This window comes from Notolepis coatsorum, assembly GCF_963971535.1.
Source record: "Notolepis coatsorum genome assembly, chromosome: 6".
Classification (NCBI taxonomy): Eukaryota; Metazoa; Chordata; class Actinopteri; order Aulopiformes; family Paralepididae; genus Notolepis; species Notolepis coatsorum.
The window spans coordinates 130,675,759-130,694,863 of record NC_140170.1 but is presented as its reverse complement, the minus strand read 5'-3'; the positions used below and the strand labels follow the sequence as shown (position 1 = coordinate 130,694,863).

Below are 19,105 nucleotides of genomic sequence, written 5' to 3'. Positions count from 1 at the left end.
ATTGATCTCAATGACGTGTTACGGCGTCATTGGCAGAATTAGCATGGCGGGGAATGACGAGAAAAGGCGTCCTTGGCGGCCATAGTGTTAAACAGAAGGTTCTGTAGATACAGTACTGAATTCTCCTATCCGGACCAATGCAATTTGAATTATTATAGAATATAGAATAGGAGGCTTATAAATTACCTTATTATAGCCAATTCGCACATTTATATACATATATTATCTTTCAAATGCCAGAGTTCAATTTGGATTTAGTATCACCAGGTGTGCATAAGAACAGATCTACATATCTACTGTAATGTACTGTACTTTTTTATTTTCACCACAGTGCAACCATTTTGAAACTAATATCTAATTGTTGCTACATGCTAATAGGGAGGAGAAACTAACTGCGTTTCAATATTTGTCAAAAACGTTACCTTTTGTGGCTTATTATCCCGAATAATAACAGTTATTGATATAATTAATTCAGAATGCTGAACTTTGAACCCCCACAGAATCTGCCAGGAAGTGTACTGTAGTTCGGAAGAATTCCACCGCTGATTGGCAGCTATAGATGCCCTCCACAAAATGGCTGCAAAAAAAACTACAATTCCCATGGTACTCGGTACTACCGAGTATCGATTCACGTGAGATACCGTTTAAAAAAAAATAAAATAAAAATATCTTTTTTTAACTTTTTTCTTTTCATGTCAACGTTCACACGCACAATATACGCTTACCTAGGATTTGACTTGATTCAACAACAAAGCAGTCGGGGCAATGGCAAGCCGAAAACGGTCAAAAATGTGGTTGTTTGAAGTTTGGGTTATTTTTTTTCACAACTGAGGTAGGTAGATTACATTTTTAGAGACTAAAGTACCGAAAAAAGGTACTGTTGGGTACCGGTATCGATTCACAGGTACCGGTACCATATCGGTTCAAATGTGAAGAAGAGAAGACTCATGTTTTGAACTATGGATACCGAACAAAGGTTTGGGATGGCTTTGAACTGTTGAAACAGTAATTCAGAACAGTTTTACCATTGTACGACATTGAACTGTTGAACAGTAATCTAGAACTATTTTATTGCACTGTAAAATATATATATATTTTTAATCTATTCTATTCTACAATTTTATTGCACTGCACTATTGCACTATTTTACTCTGTCTATTTTATCTTGCTCCTTTTATTATTGTCCATTTAAAACTGAATCAAACCATAAACTAGGTGGCCTGTTGGGATGTTAGTGATTTTATATGTCTGCACTTTATGTGCTCATTTTATGCCTGTCTTTTTTCTGTTGTGAAGCACTTTGAGCTGCAGTTTCTGTATGAAAGGTGCTATACAAATAAAGTGTATTATTATTATTACGATGGTGAATAGTGTAATTTAAAAAAAAATTATGGGGGGGCGAATATTCGATATTATGAAAAACGAATTTTCTAATAGCACTTTTGCTAGAAAGTCCCATCCCTAACGGTAGACAGCTTCAAGTTCCTGGGGACCACCATTTCCTAACCTTAAATGGAACAACAATGTCAGCCACATAGTGAAGAAAGCTCACAGAGACAGCTCAGAAAGTTTGGGTACCGACGCCCGTGTGTTGGCTCCCACAGCACAAGATCAACCGTGTCCCCTAGGGACCTCTTGAAAATGCTGAAACTCCAGACACTAAATGCATGAGACACTTTATTATGCATCTGTATGCCTTAGAGTATTTTGTTTATTTGCTTACTTTGTGTATTCTTGCCTTTCTATGAGTATTATATTGTACCGTTATGTGTATGATTGTTGTTTACCTGTGCACTCACCAAGACAAATTCCAATCAATGTTTCATTGAAATGGTAATAAACTATCGAATCTTGACCCCATTGTTATAAAGGTTTATACAATGGCATGCAAATTTCTCGATTCCGATTGGCTGAAACAGTCAAGTTACACGTGGGTATTTGTCATAACCCCACGCTCTTGGTCCCAGGACCCGCCCACAACCGAATTACTATCAATCCACCGTGCAAGCTCTTAGAAGTGAAAGCAAGATGGCGGACAGTAAACGTTACGAAAGGATATGTTGATAGGGTCATAAAGACTAAATGAAAAACTATTCTGTCACGGCGAATGTGTTAGTTTCTTACACAATGTTGGATTATGTAATTAGTGGGTCATGAGTCATTGTGGAACAAAATAAAAATCGTGCGAATTGATTGATTTTTTTTGATTGATTTTTCTATAGAAAGTAGTTTTATTTTTTTTTAATAAAAGATTCCCTCCTATAGGGCAAAGAAAAAAAATGTTCTATAGGGCAAAGAAAACTTTTTTTTACCTACTTTCTATAGAAGCATCTAAGAATGAAGTTCTATAGAAAGTAGGTAAAAAAAACAGAAAAGTTGGATGTGTTAGTTTGTTGGATGTCTTAGGCCATGGTTAGACTAGTGTTTTTGTGGCGTTTTTTTTATACGTTTTTGAATACGTTTCATGTCCCTATTACACAGAAATGCGTTTTTTGGCGTTTTTTTGTGGATACGGCCGAAACGCTAAATTGTGTTTGCGTTTTGGAGAACAGCTAAAAAACGCGCCGACAACAGCGTGTAGTCTGCACGGAGCCGTTGTTGCGAAAACGCCCATGCGCAGTAGATACCATCTGCGTGCCCTTCCGGTGACACTGTCCCAAACCAAATAGCTGCAGCTACTATGTGTTGTCAAGTTATTGTTATAAGGACCCCAGTCCAAGCTACAACAGTCTGCATTCCCTTAACAATTGTTTGTATTGAGCTGTATTGTATTGTACCCATATGCAATATGTTAAATAAAGTTTACATCCATTCATTCTGCTAGCATTACCGATTGGCACTGCCACTGGATAACATGAGCTAGTGTTAGCCATCAAACCCTGTTAGCTCAAAGCTCCTCTTTCAACTTAACAAGCATTAAACAAAATGGCCCAGTCATCTATTCACCTTTGTTTAATACACAGCGTTGTCTCTAATGTTATCTAACCACTGATAGCTCCCGATATCATCAGTTTGGTGCTGGCTAAGTAGCGTGAGCTAACGTTAGCTTCTAGCCACAATGCTATACTGTTATAATGGCAAATTCCATTGACGTTAGCATGCAGCTAACAATGCTACCGATCTTTTTTTAGACTAAACTATCCGCTCTTGGTGGTCACTTGTGTTGATGTTAGTTTTGTTTCATCAACAAATGACAGGCAGAACACACAGTGAATGTATCCGTTTTGTTTATTGCACTTTTATTAGGCTTTGCTGAAAAATAATTGCTGCATTGAGTAAATAGGCAAGATGGTGGCGCGGCAGGCGCCTGCCTTGTTGACATTTTCTTTGCTGGAGCTTCCAGGAAGTGTATTGGCACATTCAAGTTCTGATTGGTTGAAATTGCCTTCATGTTTGCCACCTACTGCCACCTACTGCTTTGGCAGTGTACTACATCAGTGTGCTCGGGTGACAAAAACGGAAAAAAAACGAAAGTGTGACTCGAGGCGCAGACGTCGCGGCGAAACACATATGACAATGATACGAAAATGAAACGAAAGGTGTAACCGCAGCCTGAGTTGAGAGACAGTTGGATGTGTTAGTTTGTTGGATGTCTTACTGAGAACAGTTGGATGCACTTCCGTTCCGAGCTGCTTCCACATGGAGGCAACTTCTCTTTTTTTTGGGAACTACTTTTTCGGCGGATGGTTGTCAATAAATCTTCAATTAATGTGTTTATTGTATAGCAATAAGGTTGGATGACATCGGCCATTGTATAAAAGCCATTACACCACGTGCAGTCGTGGGTTATGAGAATTAGACCATGCCTAGGGGGGTCTAACGACCACCCCTAGGCATGGTATAATTCTCATAACCCACTCCTGCGCGTGATGTAATGCTTTAATATTAACCGTGGCCATGGATTTGGTTAGTAAATCAAATACTTCATGACCTCTTTTGGATTTGAATAAAATTATGAGGTTGAACCAATTTAAAAGAAGCAATATGCCCCGTTTGTGGCAAGAAGATTAGTACTAAAAGTGCAAACAAGCCGATGAGACCTGACAAGACGGACCAGATAAATATGCTATTTATGTCATGCCGGGCATGGCCTGGGGCTGCATGCATTCTTTTTAGTAAATTTTTATTTTATATTTTTAAAAGTGCTGGATGTGCACACCATTCCCCCTCCTTCTTTCGCAAACCAGATTCAGCAGCTGCTATTGTGCACAGTGCGTGAGAACATGGACTATTATTGTCCACTACTTAGGATGAATAGAGCTTGGTGGTGGATTTTTATCGACATGTGGGGACCATTGGCATACCTAATTATTGAGCTATATGTTAACTAGATCCAGACCTTGCATTGCAAATCTTACTTAAATATTATTTTGCTAATATAATGCAATTCTGTCTAATAATGAGGCATGGTGGAGGCTTCTTTATTCAATCAGAACACTAACCTTCTGAGACTTGTGATTGAAATAGTAATGATATAGACCAGGATCATTCATTTTGCCTTATTAGTCTATGGGCATAAAGACCACGGCCACTGCATTTGACATGGATTATGAACTATGACCATTCAAGCTCAGTTGGAAAGTTTACAGAAAGGAGACAACATGCCCTGCAAGTTAATATGAGACTGAACAAGAGCCTAATCAAAAAAGCAACTTGAAGAATCCTGATTGTTGCCTACCTTTATGCCTTGCATAAAGGTTCCAGAACCCACCTCACCCCTGCCCACTTTGACAACCTAGGATGGCTTAGAGTAGACGACAGAGTACAGCAACTTGCAATGGGCCTGGTCTACAAGATGCACTACTATGTAATGTACATGTCAAAATACTTCCCAAAGGTCAGTGAATACCACGACACCAGAGGGAGCTCCACAAATCATGTTAAACCCAGATTCGGCTCAAACAAGGGACTAAACACATTTCGCAATTATGCCAGATCAATGTGGAACGCCCTACCCAAAGCTGTAAAGGAATGTGAATCACTACCCACTTTCAAAACCACTCTCAAAGAGCACCTACGGGAGACTGCCATTCGAAACTGGCCCCTGTAAATGTACAGTAAATGTCCTAACCCAATAATACACAAGACCCTCTTCTTGGGACCAAGTAAGGTTGTCGATATTCCAATGTACAGTTTTGCTTGTACAGTTGTACAGTTTCCCCCACCCCACCTACCCAACCCCCCCCCCCCCCCCCCCCCCCACCTCCTCCAATGTACAGTTTCCACGTCAAATGTATATACTCTCTTTTTTAGACTATTTTTGTATCACAAACAGTACTGTATTTGTAAATCTGGTATGTCATAAATGTATAGATGTAGCAGTACTGTCTATCTGTATGTCGTGTATGTCATATATGTTATAATGAATTGAAAATGGGGGACCCTGATGTAAACAAGACGAAAGTCTTTCTCTGGTCTGCATCCCCTTAACACATCCTGCACCATAAACGTTGTACGACGGGTTTCAAGTTCATGCGAATTCTGCCAATCCACGGCGTACGATGTTATTTTGATCATATTTCATATTTTCGCCATGTTATTCATATTTCCCTCACGAAGCCTGGTCTGATGCTGTGTGAGCCGGCACAACTCTGCAACGCTTCAATACTGCCCCCTGGTGGATGATCGGCGAGTTGCCAAACCGGAAATGGACGGTTGGATCTCGGTGCGTCTCCGAAATGCGTCCGGCCACTCGCATATCGTTGCGGGACTGTATACACACGTCCATGTGTAGTGATCGCTGCCATAACTCAATAATTGACATGATTTGAGCGTGTATTATTATACAAACCGGAAATGGATCGACTCGATCCCCATCAAATAACTGGGATCTTTTTGCTCCAGTCCCATCGACCAACGGTAAGAGGAGGCTGACGTTACTTTCAGCCTGTTTGTTTATTATTATCCATGCAAACCACTCTGATCAATATATCACCCATACTACATAAAGCATTTAACGACGATCACAGAATTATAAACGCCCCCCCCTCCGTTCATCCGTGCATGATCAGTCATAACGTTTAGGATCATGTACAGTTGAAAATTTGTATATAGCGTGGATCGACAACAAACGGCATTTGATCATCTATATATGCATCTCACGTTCTAGGAATTACTGCAGAAAACGATAAAAACATATTTATATTCTAGACGGTATTTTCGTATGAATGTATGCATGAAAAAGTAAAACGTTCCTACATCCTGAACGATAGATAATCGATGTTGAATGGGCCATAGTAATGTCAATTTAGCAATACAATTTAAAAAGTTATAGCCCTGCAAAGGTGAACATCTCCATAGACTTACAGTGCTGGCAGAGAATGGTATAAGATGCTCAAATAGCGTGGCAGGGAAAGTGTTAACAATTGTGTGTATTGAGCTGTACTGTATTGTACCCATTCTGCAATCTGTTAATAAAGTTTTCAATTAATCAATGCATTTGGCCCATTTTAGCACATGCTTTTGTGGGCAATAGATTTAGGCCTTCCCCTTCCGATTTAATTAAACAGAATATGAAAGTCAAACGTTCCAACAGGACCACAATGGAAATAAGCGTCAGGGCTTTACTGTGTTTACCTGACTTTTCCTTTTTATGTAGCACCTACTTCCCTGGCAGAGCTGGCGTTTTTTTGTTTTGCATTGTTTTTTTTTCCTTTTTTTTTTTTTTTTTTTTACAATTGAGTTATTATGCCAATTCCCTGTATGTGTAGGGAGGGTGTAGACTACCACATGTCTCCTCCGATACATGTGGAGCAGTTGACAGCCACTTATTTTTACCTGACAGCTAGGAGTTTCACTGGGAGAGTGTAACATGTGCAGAGGTTCATGATATCTCCATCAGATACCCTCCTTGCTGACCAGGCTCCCTGACCAACCAGTAGAAGTTGCTATTGCAACGACCAGGACTAATACCCCACCAGCTTCCCACCCACAAACACAGCCAATTGTGTTTGTTGGAATGTCTGACCAAGCCGAAAGTACCACTATCAGGAATTGAACCCGGATCTCTGCGGTGGTAGGCGGGTGCTTTTTCCTTTATATTACCCAGACGCCCACAAGTAAAAATGTTTATCCCATAAGCTAGCAGCCTACATGCTTAATGATAACATCTAGCAATGCTTTACGAGCCTGTACTGTCAAATTAAATTAAAATCAACCTGTCAAAATACACGTTGCAAATCAAAATCCAGCAGTATCATGTCAAACTTAGCACAACATTGTAACCTACCATATTTTAGGTTAAACTTTAGGTAGAAAAGATTATGTTTACAACAATTACAAGCAAGCCACCATTTTGTCCTCACACATTTTTCACATGACACACATTGTAATGAGATTTTTTGTGTGGCATCATATAAAGAAGGAAGTCCAATCTGACTGGGTTGTCTTATTTCAAAGTGTTTGAGTGTTAGTAGGCACATAAAAGACCCAAATGTGTGCACAAGCACTGAAAAAGTGAGTATTTTACAATATATGGGACATTTAAAGCCAAGCTAGTTGACATTAATTTCTTAACCTACTGTGGTTTCAATTAGCATCTGTGAAGCTATATTTTGTTGTTTTGATTATAAAGCAGCCAATACAGGAAAGTGCACATTAGGGCCTATAACTTTGCCCAGAGCACCTATTTGCTTTCTGCTAGAGCTGCCCAGAGGTCATCTGCAAGCCAACCACCAGTTAGTCATGGGAAGAAACTCTTAACTTCTGTATGTAGGCCTACTCTCAGACTAATAATTCAAGATCTAAGACGACTAACATGAGACCTTACCATTCCAGTATATTGGAAGGAAGAGGTTCTGCACAGATGTAAGGCACGGGGTCTTTCTTTATCCGGAGATAATCCTGCTTTAGTCGCTGAGTGGCGGTGGTCGGAGCTCTCTTGTTCCCGTTGCTGTTCATCTGAGGACAGAGATGACACACAACAAACAGCGAGATTTCAGTTCACACTTGAATAGCAAGCCAGACTGGGGCACAGACTAGAACACGGGAACTGCAAGCCTGCAAATGGAAGACATAGCGTTAGCGCAGATGGAACATTGACGTTAGCTTCAGCTAGCTAGCGATGTTTTTAACTATCGGTCCGGCTATACGTTTTTGGGAACACGGCGTGGGTGTCACTGTCATCAAGTCGTAGCTAGCTAGCATTTACTACATGGTAGCCGGTAAATGGGATCAGAAACCTCTTGATCGGCTGAGCTAGTTAACATACACACAAAGTTATGCTAACTAGCCACTGCTAGCCTGGCTAGTGATCAGCCACCGCGTCAATGACTTCCATAATGGACTTCCATCACAAACACGTTGAATGTGGCCGAAGTTAAGTTTTTCTTAAACACAAACATTGACGTTAGCTATAACATTAGCTTACGACTGTTACCACTTAACGTTTGAAATGCCGCACTCAAAACATTGTTGGTTTATGCCCACTAGCAGTTAGCTAGCTAACCCTATCCAATCAATTTAAGTGGCAGCCATCGTGACCGTCGTTAGCTCTCCTCGAGAGAGGAAGTTAAATGGCAACGTTAACGTGATCAGAGTTCGAATAGCGCTAACAGTCAGCTAACGTTACTAAGTACTCATGCCAGCGAACTAACCAGCTGTTAACTTAGGCCACAGGTAGCTACGCGTTGCTAAGATAACGTTAGCATTAGGTACCTAACTAGCTAACGTTAATATTGTTAGCCAACGTAACAGTTCAGTCAACTTTGGCAATCGACCAGCAAATCGTCACATTATACATATTAGAACGTATAGAATGTGGGCATACCTCTCCAGAGACCCCGATTGAATTATATTTCCTGGGCTAGCCCCGATGTAAAGCTGTTGTTTCTGTTGTCAAATCCTAGAGGATAAAACGATGCCACTGACGTAGCTATCGCCTGCCTGTTGTCAATTTCGCTGACCGCCCAACCGCTAGGGGGCGCTGTAGGCCAAATCCGTGAGTGTGTGTGTATTGATTGATTGAAAACTTTATTAACAGATTGCAGAATGGGTACAATACAGTACAGCTCAATACACACAATTGTTAATGGGATGCAGACCAGAGAAAGACTTTCGTCTTGTTTACATCAGGGTCCCCCATTTTCAATTGATCAGGACATAACATGACATACATGACATACAGATAGACAGTACTGCTACATCTATACATTTATGACATACCAGATTTGCAAATACAGTAGTTTGTGATACAAAAAGAGTCCAGAAAAGGGAGTATATACATTTGACGTAAAAACTGTACATTGGAGGTTGGGTGGGGGGGTTGGGTAGGAGGGGTTGGGGGGGGGGAACACTGTACAACTGTCCAAGCAAAACTGTACATTGGAATATTGACAACCATACTAGGTAATTTACTGTACATTGGAGGGGGTTGGGGGGGGGAAACACTGTACAAACAAGCAAAACTACATTGGAATATTGACACAACCATACTAGGTAATTTACTGTACATTGGAGGGGGTTGGGTTGCGTGTAGCTTATTGCCAGCGGAAGAGTGCAAGAATGCTTCCGCATTCGTCACCGCACGCCAGTACGATAATGCGCCTTTCCTTTCGCCCCGCTCAGACAAATGCATGTAGTACATTGCAACACAACGCAGCATTTCCGCGTACATTGCAACGAATCACTTGGAGTTTGAAAGTGATATCAGAAGAAACTACTCAACCTCGGCTGTCTTTAACTATGAGTGAACACAACGCATTGTAACGTTAACGCAGCTGTCAACTGTACTTTACTATGGAATACATGTATATTATGTATATTATCGCAACGCGTCGTCACAGACTAAACAGTGTTCTGGATTTTCCTACAATGGATTATTGATTGTAAATTGAACCCTTGCACATCAAAATATTAACCATTAAATAAAGGTTGTAATTCCTTCATAGTTAAAGACAAGTTTCAAGTTCAAGTTTCTTTAATAGTTGTCATACAGAAGTACAGAATACTTTTGTACAAAATGCTTCTTACTGTTGCGCTCCAGAGACTGTGCAAGACAAGATAAGTATGAAATAAAATAACATAGTAAAATTAGAAGTAAAAAAATGAGGTCACAGTGTTCAGTTTAGACATATGTACAATGTTCGATGCAGAATAGACGTAGTTACCATACAATATACAATACTGTGCAGTGTACTAATATACAATACTATATAGTGCAAGGCAGAAATGGAGAAATGGGACGAGGTGCAATTTAGGTACAATTCACAGTAGGTGTACGAGTTGTAGTGCAAATCCGTTATCAATAAATATAAAGTGTAAGTGTGTTTGTGTGATCTAAAGTGTGGAGAGTGGGTGCTGCAGTGTGTTGTTTGTTTGAGTGAGTGTGTGCGTGTGGGTGTGTGTGCTGTGTGCATTTGATGGTTGTTGCATAGTGATTATTGTTCGTTTAGCGATTATTGTTCGTTTAGCAGCCTGATAGCCTGGGGATAGAAGCTTCTTCTGAGTCTTTCTGTGCTCGCCTTAAGACTCCGGTATCGCTTGCCTGACCGCAGCAGTTCAAAGAGGCAGTTGTTCGGGTGGCTCGAGTCCTTAATAATTCTCTTAGCCTTCCCCTTGCACCGCTTGTTGTAAATGTTCTGGAGGGTGGGAAGCCCCCCCCAATTGTGCGTTCGGCTGAACGTGTCACTCTTTGTAGTCTGCTACGGTCTTGTGCAGTGCTATTCCCAAACCAGGAGGTGATGTTGCCGGTCAGGATGCTCTCTATTGTACATGAGTAGAAGTTCCTAAGGATCTTCTGACTGACTTGGAACTTCCTTAGGCGCCAGTAGAGGTTATACTTTATTATCTAAACATGGTAAGTTAGAGTGCTGTGTTCACTCATAGTTAAATACAGTAGAGGTTGAGTACTTCATTATCTAAAGATGGTAAGTTAGTGTTGTGTTCAGTCAGACAGTAGACAAGTAGAGGTTGAGTACTTTATTATCTAAACATGGTAAGTTAGAGTGTTGTGTTCACTCATAGTTAAATACAGTAGAGGTTGAGTACTTCATTATCTAAACATGGTAAGTTAGAGTGTTGTGTTCACTCATAGTTAAAGACAGCCGAGGTTGAGTAGTTTCTTCTGATATCACTTTCAAACTCCAAGTGATTTAGATCCAAAACATTTTCTAACACAGATTCATAATGGTTCTTCAGTGCAAGGGTTCAATTTACAATCAATAATCCATTGTAGGAAAATCCAGAACACTGTTTAGTCTGTGACGACGCGTCGCGATAATATACATAATATATGTATTCCATAGTAAAGTACAGTTGACAGCTGCGTTAACGTTACAATGCGTTGTGTTCACTCATAGTTAAAGACAGCCGAAGTTGAGTAGTTTCTTCTGATATCACTTTCAAACTCCAAGTGATTCGTTGCAATGTACGCGGAAATGCTGCGTTGTGTTGCAATGTACTACATGCATTTGTCTGAGCGGGGCGAAAGGAAAGGCGCATTACCGTACTGGCGTGCGGTGACGAATGCGGAAGCATTCTTGCACTCTTCCGCTGGCAATAAGCTACACGCGGTTGGCGTAGGACATTTACAGGGGCCAGTTTCGAATTGCAGTCTCCCGTAGGTGTTCTTTGAGAGTGATTTTGAAAGTGGGTAGTGATTTACATTCCTTTACAGCTGTGAGTAGGGCGTTCCACATTGATGTGGCATAATTGCGAAACGTGTTTAGTCTCTTGTTTAAGCCGATCGTGGTATTCACTGACCTTTGGGAAGTATGTTGACATGTACATGGGTACCTTGGTCGTGTAGTGTATCTTGTAGACCAGGTGTGTGTGTGAGTGAGAGAGCCTGAATTCCTTGTTTTCGTTTTTGAGGACTGCATACTTTTTTTGCAAACCGATTGATTGATTAAAAACGTTATTAACAGATTGCAGAATGGGTACAGTACAGTATGCGTGAATACTTTCGGCAACCAACATGTCCTTCCGCGTTGCTCTGATTGGCCAGCGATCGGCCAGCCCTCTACGCTTGTTTTCCCCCTACGCCGGTAACTCGCGCATGCGCATTTTCTTTTTGACGGCACTCACACGCCAAGCGAGGCTAATCGCGGAAATGTAATGTTATGTTCGAATCCGTAGAATACATATTTATCAAAACAACTACCAGATTCACTCATAACGTTATTTCGCGTGACAACACAGCCCATCTATCAGAAACTGTACATTGTAACGTTATATAACATAATGTTATATAATGTTATTTCGCATTTTATTCATAACGTTATTTCGCGTGACAACACACCCCCTTAGTATAAAGCATCAATGTGCAGAAACTGTACATTGAGGGGGTTTGAATCACTGTACATTGAGGGGGTTTGAATCACTGTTTACACTCCCCACTTACTGTACCATGTTCTACATATAGAACCTCATCTCATGCACCGGTTTGAATCAAAGCCCTATCGAAAGTACTCAAGCTCTACTGTCTTTAACTATAAATGTTTACACTCCCCACTTACTGTATAATGTTCTATATATAGGCGTTGGAGTATATAGTATATAGCGCAGCGTATATTGATGCAGGTAGGTATTATCTGATGCAGCTAGGTATTATCAATCACTGTACATTGAGGGGGTTTGAATCACTGTTTACACTCCCCACTTACTGTACCATGTTCATCACGCTATGTACGATAGCCATGCTAAAACGCTAGCACAACATTAGCACCTAACCTAACAACAAGCTTAACAAGTCAGCGATCTTTTTGTGAGACTAAACTCTCCCCTCGGTGGCAAATTGTGTTGATGTCGGTTTTGTTTCATCAATAAATGAGGCAGAATACACAGTGACTGTATCCTTTTTTGTTTATTGCACTTGTTCCTGCTGCAAATGAAATCCTATGCGAAACATTAAAGATGGCGGCTTTCTGTTTTTGTGGAGAGCCTCCAACGAGTGACGCGTCTCTCTTCTGACCAATCAGTGGTCTGCAGTGTTTCACGTGACTTTTCTGGCGTAGAGCGCTGGTATTCACGAAGGAGAGCGCTGGCCAACGCTGGCCAATCAGAGCAACGCGGAAGGACATGTTGGTTGCCCACAGTATTCACGCGTACAGTACAGCTCAATACATACAATTGTTAAGGGGATGCAGACCAGAGAAAGACTTTCGTCTTGTTTACATCAGGGTCCCCCATTTTCAATTCATCATAAAATACTATACTTTATACTTATGCCACATGCATGAGCCTGGTCTTCTGGAAGATGACATTCTGACGTTTCTGATACAATAAGGAAACTCACCTTGTGTGAGTGCTAATGAAATAGAGTAACATAGGTCTGAACTTGAGTTGTAGAACAACTTTTTTCTGTAGTAGTATTCTAGTAGTATTTCCCCAGAATGGCTGGAGGCTTAACCCCCCCCCCCCCCCCGAGATTCATAGCCAGAAGTCTTATGTAGTATATGTCCAAATTTCATAAAGATCTGTTAAAAAATGAGTGATTAGGAGTGGTTTTGGTAAACTGTACAAAAGAAAACACAGTTTTTTCATAGACTTCAATTCATTCTGCGTTTTTTCTCTTCCTGTTTTCGCTCGTGACTTTTCACCTAGATCCCTGATTCATACATCCCCAGGTGGGGTATCACTGGAAAGTCACACTCATTGGCTACAACCCTGTCCAATCATTTTCGAGATCGCCAAATGATTGACGGAACTAGAGCCCCAAGAGTCGGGAGCATACCTGTCAACCATCCCGTTTTTCCCGGGAGTGTACTGTATTTCAACCTTCCTTCCCGTCATCCCGTTAAAATATCTTCCCGTATTTTTTAAATTTTTTTTAATTTTTACAAAATGGCTGCAATTCCCCTCCGTGACGACAGGTGGCAGCAGTGTAGATTAGAACGTTAGCACAGGAAGTCAGACCGGAAGACGGCTGCGACCCGAAGAAGAAGATAACAGCGACCGGATAAAGGGATGTACCCCAGCTGCAGCCCTGGAGAATCCTCTCACTGGCAAGCTTGTGCCAGCCACAGGACGTACGCTGATTGGCAGAAAGTACGGAAGTATCTCGAAGTATGTCTGCGCTGATTGGCGGAAAGTACGGACGTTTCTCGAAGGCAGCCACAAACCTGCGCTGTTTTAAGTGAGTGTGCTTGCTCACTACCGCCATATGCTGGGATGGTGTCCGCATTGATATTATGATACTGTACATTGGAAGGTGGTTGGGTGGGAGGGGTGGGGGGTTGGGTAGGAGGGGTGGGTGGGGGAAACTGTACAACTGTACAAGCAAAACTGTACATTGTTTGGTGGTCTATCGCCCTGCTCTAAAGATAAACTCTAAGCATAACCGACTTCAAAAGAGGGCCTAAGCATAACCAGTTCGAAACAAGGCGGACATTAATAAAGTTTTCAATCAATCAATTCCAGGCAGCGACCCTCTCTCTAACGTAGAGTGACGTCCCCTCGAGAAACTTCCGTACTTTACGTCAGCGAGCGTCCTGTGGCTGGCACAAGCTTGCCAGAGTGAGAGGATTCTCCAGGGCTGCAGCTGGACCATATTGGATAAAGGAGCGGTTTAGCGCAAAATGTATTACATTCTACAACTACCTACCTACTGTCAATCACTCCATTCTGATTTACAAGCTAAAAGCAATTGGTTTTGATAGTTTATCAGTGAGCTGGATGCAATCCTACCTGGAGGGGAGAGAACAGATGGTGGATGTTAACAGTACTCTATCCCCCCCCCCCTCAGTGAGCTGTGGTGTTCCACAAGGAAGCATACTAGGACCGCTACTGTTCCTAATTTATGCAAATGACATGTCGTCAGCCTGTGACTGCAACTTGTTCCTGTTTGCGGACGACTCAGCCCTGCTGGTCTCTGACAAGAACAAGTTGCAGGTTGAAAAAACCCTCAGCTCGGTATAGGCACAATCTGCATATGGCTCGCTGATAACAAACTATCATTACACATGGGCAAAACAGAGTCCATTCTCTTCGGTTCAAATAACAAACTCAGCAAGACCGACGGCTTCTCAGTTACAGTGGGGGACAATATTGTCACAAGGAAAGACGAAATTATCTACCTGGGTTCTATCCTAGAGGCAAATCTTTCCTGTGACAAAATGGCATCCAATGTAATAAAAAAAAGTCAACCAATGAACTAGATTCTTGTACCGGATCTCCTCTCTGGTAAACAAGATTACCCTGAAGACTCTGGCAGGAGCACTCATTCAAGGGTACTACGACTATGCTTGCACCTCATGGTAACAAAGCACCTCAAAGGCGCTAAAAACAAGATTACAAACATCACAAAACAAACTGGTCAGACTACTACTTGACCTTACCCCCAGAACCCACCTCACCCCTGCCCACTTTGACAACCTAGGATGGCTTAGAGTAGACGACAGAGTACAGCAACTTGCAATGGGCCTGGTCTACAAGATACACTATACGACTAAGGTACCCATGTACATGTCAAAATACTTCCCAAAGGTCAATGAATACCACAACCACTACACCAGAGGAAGCTCAACAAATCATGTTAAACCCAGATTCGGCTCAAACGAGGGACTAAACACGTTTCTCAATTATGCCACATCAATGTGGAACACCCTACCCAAAGCTGTAAAGGAATGTGAATCCCTACCCACATTCAAAACCGCTCTTAAAGAGCACCTATGGGAGGCTGCAATTCGAAACTGGCCACCGTAAATGCCCAAACCCCCCACCACCTCCTAATAGACAGTCTCCTCCACACCGCATGTATATATTCTATCCCCGCCGTATGTATATTTCTCTCCCACCCACCCCCTCCAAATGTACAGTCTCCACCCCACCGTATGTATATTTCTCTCCCACCCACCCACCCCCTCCTAATGTACAGTCCCCTCCCCATCATATGTATACTCTGTCAGGATCTATGGGTAACAGTACTGTATATTTGAATACCGTTTATGTCACAAATGTATCAGTACTAAATACCTGTATGTCCCTATGTCTCATAAATGTTGATATGAATTGAAAATGGGGGACCGTGATGTAAACAAGACAAACGTCTTTCTCTGGTCTGCATCCTCTTAAATATTGTGTGTATTGAGCCGTACTGTATTGTACCCATTCTGCAATCTGTTAAATAAAGTTTTCATTCATTCATTCATTCCTAGAAAAGGCAGAGAAGTTCTTCTTCTTCTGATTTGTATTGGCGGTTGGCAGTGGCACTAACGTTTATTACCGCCACCTACTGAAATGGAGTGTGGATCTAGATGGATTATGCACATGATAATTACTATTGTCTACTCTATATCCTACCACTCAAACCTGTACTATTTAGACAATTAAAAATGGCCCTATACCCCACATTCCCTGAGCTCAGTCGCAACACTTCTCTCACCTCTCTCCAACCTTTCTTTGAGGATCTGTCTCTCTTTGTTTGTATTTGCTACACTCCACTAACACATGCTCCACTGTTTCCTGCCTACTACAATACTCACACCTACCAGTCTCATGTTTGCCCATTATCCTAAGTGTACTATTTAGCCCAGTGTGTCCAAATCTCATTCTTGAAACAATAACTTCTTCCCTCGTACCTCTGCCCACATCTCTCATTTTCCCTACTGCCCTCTGGACATTATAAAAATGCCTACCTTTGCTTCCTCTATCCCACTCCTCCTGCCACTTCTTTTTCATTTCACATTTAATTATGCTCTTAACTTCTGCCTTGCTTGTAACACAGCCAGATTTATTTCTATTTTATTAGGTGGTTCCTTTGCAAACTTTTCCGCCAGTTCGTTCCCCTAGCCTAGCATGTCCTACCATGCTCTGTAAATAGCTCATGTACAGATACCGATATGCCTACTTTGTTTACTTGTTTATTATGTTGCTCTATTGGTTGGACTCTTATTATTATTACTTGTATTATGCACATCGTTGCAGGCGAGACCCCCCGCATTTCACTGTATACCTGTATGCAGTGACAACTAAAACTCTTGTATCTCCACCCCTATATGTGGGTATGTATATATGCAATGTGGGGTTGTTCCCGGAGAGCTCACTCTCGGCCGTGGTTTCTCAGTGTATAATGTATGGTGCTCTCCCTCAACATGCGAGTAGGGTGAGACAACACCATTCTTTAGTCCAAATAATACCCTACTTTATACTATATTATTGTCATTCGTTTAATGTAATGTCAGTCTTACATTGGCACTGCTTTAACGTTGCATTTACCCATAATCCATTGCTGTATTAGACCCATGTGCCAGTATAAAATTCAATTCCATGCCCCCCTTCCCACAGTGTATATAGAAAGAGACAATAAACAAATGGGCCTTTAATTCGATATATATATTGTATTACAAAATATGCACACTGAGCCACTAGTGGTCGCCAAAGTGCCGGTGGGCAAATCGTTCTCAAATATTCCAAATGTAACCCAAACTATTTTGTACACACACATACATTCATAAATTCAAATACATGTCAGATAGTCCTCTATTTTCAGTCCACACTTTTCATCAATATTATCTCGAAATCTTTTTTTTTTGAACAAATGTTTTTTATTTTCCCTTTTTTTTTTTAAACAAGACAAACAATACAGTAACAGTAATAATCAACGATAAATCACAGGACAATAACAGAAATAATAATAACAATAATGACAGTCCAGTAATTAAATCAGAATGAAAGTAGACTAAATGACATAAAAATAATAAATACAATACATGGGCTCTTGCTCGCTCCCCCCCCCCCCCCCACAGGACCCCTACTTGGGCTATACATCCACTACTTCATTCAACATCAGAGAGTTCCAAATTTATATGCGTTCCTTTATCTTATCCACCACAGCTACCCAGACTGCTATGCTGGCTTCATTAACACCTAAAATTCGTGCAGTAGATATCTCTAGATAAATCACATCGAGATAGGTGAGAATCCATACCTTCCGGCACATTTTATCCGATTGAATCCAGCGTGACGCTATCAACTTTTTGGCAGCCGTAAGACCCGCCAAAATGAGTCTCTTTACATGTACAGAGGTCGATAACTGAGAAACATCATTCAACAACAGTACAGAAGGCAATGTCGGTATGGTCAGAGATAAAAATTCTGATAATTGAGTGGTGATATTTTCCCAGAAAGTCTTAACAGGAGGGCATTCCCAATACATATGCATATATGTACCAATAGTATCGTTTGAACACAAGGAGCATCGAGAGTCAGGTCTGAGACCCATTAGGTACAATCGTCTAGGGGTCAGGTAAGTCCTATGAACAAAGTTAAGATGAATCTGTTGGTGATCTGGGTTGCGTGATGATAGCCGAACATTTTCCCAGACTGCATCCCAATCAAAATCTACTTCCAGGTTTGGGATATCCTTCCTCCAAACCGAGTCTAGGGGAAGGACCTTATATGAGGACGTAAGTAAGTGGCGATAAAAGTCAGAGACGAAGCCTCTCGACGTCTCCTTGTCATAAAATAATTTGTGAAACCTGTGGTGCTCAAGTGGAACATCTAATGGGACTCCGTGAGCCTTCAAAGCTGCTCTTATTTGTAAATAGAAGAAAAAAGTGGAACTGGTGAGGTCAAATTTGTTGGATATATCTCGAAGACTGCGGAGACCATAGTCATCGAAGATATCCCCCAATGTGTGTATGCCTTTCTTTTCCCAATCAGGGTATCTGATAGGTTGTTGTTCAATAAGGAGTAAATTGTTATTAAATAGGGGGGAATGCCTGTGCCATTTATGGTGGTTAGTACACGTTTTCTGTGTGTCACGCCATATCCGGATCACATGTGTAATAAGAGGGCCAAATCTTAAGTTGCATTGCTTAATTGATATGTTGGTGTACACTATATCCTGCAGTCTATGTGGTGCCACTATGTTCTCCTCTAATGGTCTCCAGGATACCGCTGCTTGATAATCAAACCAGGTGATCAGTGGTCTTAAAGAGAACGCTTTAAAGTAATATTTGAAGTCTGGAAAGGCTAAACCCCCGTCGGTTTTATTTCTCTGTGCAGTGGATCTTTTTAATCGTGGGCGTTTGCTGTTCCAAATAAATTTATATGCAGCAGAGTGTAGTTTTTGCCAGTAACCAGCAGAGGGGGGTAACGGCAACATGGAGCTGATGAAGTAAATTCTGGGCAAAACATTCATCTTAACTATTGACGCTCGGGCCTG

At 41.4% G+C, this 19,105-nt stretch overlaps 1 protein-coding gene across 1 annotated transcript in view; it reads right to left on the bottom strand.

The window, feature by feature from the left end:
* ube2j2 (ubiquitin-conjugating enzyme E2, J2) overlaps positions 1-8,893 on the bottom strand; it is a 47,067-nt gene extending 38,174 nt beyond the window's left edge. Inside the window, exons 1-2 of the mRNA XM_084316879.1 lie at positions 8,768-8,893; positions 7,769-7,899 (exon numbers count right to left, since the gene is read on the bottom strand). Coding sequence (XP_084173005.1) covers positions 7,769-7,899 — 131 coding nt within the window. The 5' untranslated portion in view covers positions 8,768-8,893. The remainder of the gene's footprint in view (positions 1-7,768; positions 7,900-8,767) is intronic.
* Positions 8,894-19,105: the final 10,212 nt, after the last annotated feature.